At 55.3% G+C, this 6000-nt stretch overlaps 1 protein-coding gene across 2 annotated transcripts in view; it reads right to left on the reverse strand.

Annotated features, from left to right (window-relative positions):
- Positions 1–5388, reverse strand: part of UXS1 (UDP-glucuronate decarboxylase 1) — a 75817-nt gene extending 70429 nt beyond the window's left edge. For both annotated transcript variants that reach the window (XM_081253561.1, XM_081253560.1), the window contains exon 1: positions 5218–5388. In XM_081253561.1, the coding sequence (XP_081109687.1) occupies positions 5218–5311 (94 nt within the window). In that variant the 5' untranslated portion in view covers positions 5312–5388. The remainder of the gene's footprint in view (positions 1–5217) is intronic.
- Between the last annotated feature and the right edge of the window lie 612 nt (positions 5389–6000).

The following is a 6000-nucleotide window of genomic DNA, read 5'->3' on the forward strand; positions in this document are numbered from 1 at the left end:
CAACCAGCCTATGCTTTTAAAAGGTAAATGTCATGAAAAAACAAGAGTTAGAGGCATAACAGAAGTGTAAACCCTGACGGGATCCTAGATTAAAAAAAAAAACAAAAAACAGAAAAGGCTATAAGGACATTTATGGTACCACGGGGGCAGGCGGAGGGAATTCAAATATGGACTGCATATCAGATGATACTATTTGTTAATTTTTAGACTATGATAATGGTGATCAGATTACATAGAAAATGCAGATCTTAGGAGACACATGTTGAAGTATTTAAACATGAAGTATTACTATGTCTACAACTTTCAAATATTTCAACAAAGGAGTATATGTAAAAATGAAAAGAATGAGCAAATGTGGGGAAAAAAAAGAACTGGCATATGTAGGCCGAGGGTTATTTAGGTGCTTGCTGAATTATTTTTTCAATACAATAGAAATTAGGTGTGGAAATTCTTACAGTAGATATCGAGGGTCAAAACAATTTCCAGGTTGCCCCTCCCGGCCACCAAGAAGGTGGGGGGAGATTCTAGCCTCCTATTTCTGTGTCTGGAGGGACCCTGGGAACCTGCGGTAACAAGCATAGTGACCCCTGGGCTCAGGGGAATCCGGAAGCACCACTTACACAAGTTCGCCTGTTTTCCCCTTTTTTCCCCCTTTTCCCCCAGGAGTCCACTGGCATCACCAGCACCTGTCTGCTGAGTGACTTAGCGATCGCCAATGATGCAGGGCTAATCAGACCAAGGGCAAAACTACTCTCACAGAAGTCCCAGCTCAGAGAAGCTTGATGTCTGTTATCACACGTGCAGACCTATCACACGTGCAGAGCTAACACATGTAAAACATGCTTGCACGTGGTTTTCAGGGGTGATTTAGTGTCTTTTTGGTGGAATAACAGGGACAGGGCAGGAAAGCACCACAAATACGGTGTCCTCCCAACAAAACCCAGGACACACCCAAACCTACGTGAGCGCTGTTACTGTCACAACTCGGGTTTTCCAGAGCTGAAGGAGTGCCTCTGAAATGTCAGAAAGCAAGCTTCGCCTCTGTTCTGTTGTTTTGGGTATAAACCCAAGGTGCACGGGGATGGGGACAAGCGCTTCTGGGAGGTGAAGAAGAAGGAAGAGGGCAGGGGAACCAAGAGAATGGGGAGCCGGGGGCGGGTCGCGTGGACAAGGCTGGAGAAGAGCCCTGCCTGCTGCACAGGGACCTGGGGCACGCTGCCGGCTCCAGCCCCGCCCGGTCCATCTCTGCAGAGGGGAGGGCAGAGGGTCTGCGGCACGGGGCCCCGTCAGCTGGGGGACGATCAGGGTACCATTCAGCCCCGCCCCGGCTCCCTGGGATGCCCGGGAGAGCCGGCACTGCTGCCCGGAGGGTGCTGAGCGCTCCACCAACCAGTGAGGCAGCTGAGGGTCCATGGGGCAGCCGGGGGGCCCCCACCCGCCCAAGATCGATCGTGCAAACAGAGCAGACGGCCCAGCGTCCCGGGAAAGCCTCCAAGGAAAAAGGAAGCCACCGGGGGAAGAGACCCTCCAGGGGAAGAAAAGTGAGCAAACGACCACCGTGCAGAGGAGACCCTGACAAAGACCACGCTCTTTGGTTCTTTAAATTCAGGGAGAAAGAGAACGCTCATAAACAAAAAATGAACATAAATGTTCTCAATCACTAAAAGAGTTAGATGACAAAGTTTCCAAAAAGTAGGACAAAAGTCTAAAATGACAGAAGAGACGAAAGGAAGAGGACTAGACCAGGCCACCGCACACCCGCAGGGTGGTGCTCCAAAGGACAGTTCGGAAGGTTCCCAGAACCGCAGAGCGAGGGTCCTGGGCGGCCAGGCTTGGAAGCACCCGGCACGTGGGCACACGTCACCGGCCGGGTGCGCATCCCTGGGTGGGCTGGTACGCAGGTGCCCCTGAGCCCCCGCGGCACGGAGGCCTCACTCTGGAAGGGGGACTTCACATGCTGAGAACAGTGGTCCTGAAGGAGGCCAGTTATCAACCGCACGTCCACAAATGCACACTCGGGGCACACCCAAGTGCGGAGGGGCCGAGCCGAGGTGTGCCGTGGAGGATGGCGCCAGGGGCAGGAGAAGGGCAGGGCCTGGCATCTCCCGGGAGAAACCAAGTCACAGAGAGACGGGAGCTGGCTTGAGCCTCGGCACCAGGACCCAGAAGGGATGGAGCCTCACCACCCACCTGTCAATTAAATGTGAAGACAGAGAAGACGCGGCCAACGCCTGCCAGTGCTCCTCCCTGACCTCCAGCTGAAATGAGGCGGTGGCCATCTGGGGATAGGATCTCCAGGCCAACGGGGCTGAGGCCAGGGGCACGAGGTCCGAAGGCCCCTCCTCAGGGAGCTCGGGAGGCTGCTCAGCGTCTTGGGGGAGAAAGACATGAGCGACAAAGCTTGCAGTCTAACAAGTATAGGGCCTGGAGAGTGGAGTCATTAGCTCCGGGAAAAAGAAAAGGTGAGTTCACAGGCTCAGGTGAACAACATTTAGTCATGCGTGTAAACACTAAGTGCTGAGCTACTTAAAATCACAGCAGATGCGTGGGTTGGTGGGGGGGAAGCAAGGAGAAAAAACAGTCTTCTAAAGAAGAAAGCCACTAGGTAGTATCTAGAATTCTATGGCACAAGGACAAACACCAAAATCATCAGCTCAAAGAAGTGAAGTGCTTGCCTCCGGGTAGAGGAAAACAGTGCCTGGGGACACCAACAAACCCGGCAAAGGCTATGTGACTTTTTAAACTCTAGCCCTGTCAAAAACACTAAAGGTAATTCCAGCTGAGTCTCTGCCTAGGGATCTACCTAGCAGGTTGGCATGACTTTCAGACCTCTGAGCTCTTCCAAGAAGCTAACAGCACTGATCTAAGTGCTACAAGGGCTGAAATCCCCGTTACCGAGAAGAAAACACATGCATGGAGAAGAACCTCAGTGCAGTGCAAGCTGGCCCATGCTCAGCCCCTGGGCCTGGACTGAAGAATTATATGCCAGCAAGGAAGCTGGGCCCGCATGGGCACAAGAGCATTTCCAGAAGGGGCTGTGTGTCATCTGGGAGCAGGGGCGTTTTCTCAAACAAAAGGGAAAGATAATTAACAAGGAGAGCAGAGACTAGACGTCACAGGCATCATGGCTCACGGACACCTTCAATGTCCTCGGACGCTGTCAGTCGGGAGCCACAATGTCATGCTTTTCCCTGCAAAGTGCCCGGGGACTTAGCAACCCTGCTTGTTACCAGCACTGTCTCCACCCTAGTCTAAAACCTCACAGCTAAATTCACCCATGTCGGGAGCTGGCACGAGGCCTCCGCCAGGCCTGCCTGCTCCAACCCGCCTGCCAGGGCAGCCTCGTAGCTGCTTCGTGTCCATACTCCAGCCACACCGCAGTTCTCCACATTCAAAGGACATGCCCTGCTCTTGGCTGCCACAGGACCTCCGCACATGCTGCTCCCTGGGAACCAACCCCTCCTCCGCCTGCCTAGTCACTCCTACACACACTTCACTTCCCAGCACAAGCTCCCGTGCATTCCCTCCCTTCCTTCCTACCTGTTCATAATTTAACCCTCATTTGGGCAAGCATCTAATTCGTGGCCAACTCAACTCACTTGCTTAGGCCACAGGTTCTAAAGTGGGGTCCCCAGACCACACCAACAGTATCTGAGGTGAAGCTGTTAGAAATGCAAATGGCTGGGCCACACCCCAGACCTACTGAATCAGAAACTTGAGGAGGGAGGCGGCAACCTGTGTTCTGAAAACCCTCCAGGTGATTCTGACACACAGAGCAGTTTGAGAAACACTGCCCAGGTGTTTTGCACTCCTTGGGGTCCCCTGGGACTAAGCACAGGGACAAGCAGCAGTAAGGGCTGAACAGACAAAGGTAAGGGCTCAGTAGGATTTCCTGGTCTACAGAATTGTGAATGGCATTCCACAACCCCCTACCTTCAGAAGACCCAAAATCGACAGGGAGTTTGCTGCAGCCCTGGGTTCTAGCCCCAGCTCCCCGGCCTTGCCGGGCTCTGGTCTTGGTCTCCATAGGTTATCATCTGTGTGGTCATCAGTAAATCTGCCTGATTTCTCTTGGCCTTAACAGACTCACCTCTAGAATGGGAATAACGATAGTACCTACTTCCTAGGATTGTTGAGATAGTTACAGGACACAATGAAACAGCCTCACGCACCTATGGGGAAGCTCACAGACAATTTAGATATGATAATTATTGTCCTAACGACAGTTATACAACTTCAAGCGGTCTTTCCCCTGGGTTCTCGGCTGTCTCACTGAAGACTGAAAAGCTTCAGACTAGCTCTTCCTCCTTTGAAGACTACTCCCAACTAACTGCCCCCAGCTGGGCTGCAGCAGACAGGCTGGGTCTCAATCACCCGCATCTTCCTAGAGCTCAACTGAAATCACCTTGCCGAGCCTCCCTCACCTCGGGAGTCAGATCTTGGTAACTCAACCGGTGAGCAGGTGTTTCGTTTCAGCGTGTTATCACTCTCGTGGCTAGGATTCAAACAAGCTCACTTGGTCCAATTTTGGTACTTAGGGAAGTATTAATAACAGCAATGAAAATACATTCCCATCGAATTTTTTTTTTTAAAGGGACAGCTTCTGCCTCTAAGAAACCAGAGGGTCTACCCTCTGCCTGAAAAGTGCCCCTCCTGCCCTAGGTCCGGCAGCCGCGGTTGAGTGATGACGGGAGGACCACACAAGCTGGAGCGGCGCCGGGATCCCCGGGGCTGCGCCTCCGTGCTGGGCCGACCGGCACCCGCACCCTCCGATACTGGGCGCAGAGACCCCTGGGCATCCGAACACCTAGGCGCCAAGACCCCGGGCGCGGACACCTGGGCGGGGGCACCCCCGGACGTCCAGGAACCTGGGCGCCAAGATCCCGGGCGCGGGGACCCCCGGGCGTCGGAACCCTGGGCTCGGCCGCGGGCCGGCGGGGTCCAGCGACACTGGGCTCCCCTGCAGCCAAACGCGGAGTAATTTTCCTAAGAGCAGGCAGCAAGCGCGGGGGCTCTGCCAGGCGACAGCATTCGCACCCCCTAGTCCAGCCCGGCGACGCGGCACGCTCGGGAACCGCTGCCCGCAGCCCCGCGTGCGGCGGGGCAGCCGGGCCAAGGGTCCGCGCCTCCTGTCCGGCCGGCGGCCGCGCGCGCAGAGCGGGAGGGAGGGAAGGAGAGAGCAGGCCGGGGGCGGGAAGAAATAGCCGGCGCACTCACAGGCCACGTAGGCGAGCAGCGCGATGCCCAGCAGCAGCTTCATCCTCCTGCGGCTGACGGCAGACGCGAGGCGCAGGAGCGCCTGGCTCAGCATCCCGGGCCGCGCGCTGCGGCCGCTGGGCTTCTTGAGCGGCTGAGGCGGGGGCGGCCCGAAGGCCCCGCCCCGCGCCCGCTTCCTGCCGGCGGGGCCCGCGCGCATGCGCCGCGCCCGCCACGCCCCGCCCCGCAGGCGCAGTGCGGCGGCTCCGGCGGGCGGTGCGTGCGCGTGCGCGGTCCCAAGCGCTAGTCTTGGGCCGCCGTGGGCGGTGTGCTTCCGACCCCTATCCGAGCGCTCGGGGCGGACTCGGGGATGGGCAGGTGTTTGGAGTTCTTTACCGCTTCCCTCTGAAAGCTGACTGTTCTCTCGGCTTCTGTAGCTGGAATAGTGGCAGCGACAACGATTAGTCCCCTAAATATCGATGAAGTCCAGACCCCTTGCCTTTTTCCTTCTGATCGGCTGGAAGATCTTTCTTTTAAAAATAAGGAGTTTACATGCAGCTCAATGTCAAAAAATCAAACAACCCAATCCAAAAATGGGCAGAAGACCTAAGCAGACATTTCTCCAAAGAAGACATGCAGATTGCCAACAAACACATGAAAGGATGCTCAGCATCACTAATCATTAGAGAAATGCAAATCAAAACTAGAGTGAGGTATCACCTCACACCGGTCAGAATGGCCATCAACAAAAAATCTACAAACAATAAATGCTGGAGAGGGTGTGGAGAAAAGGGAACCCTCTCG

The sequence above is a fragment of the Mesoplodon bidens genome, assembly GCF_964165515.1.
Source record: "Mesoplodon bidens genome assembly, chromosome: 14".
Taxonomy (NCBI): Eukaryota; Metazoa; Chordata; class Mammalia; order Artiodactyla; family Ziphiidae; genus Mesoplodon; species Mesoplodon bidens.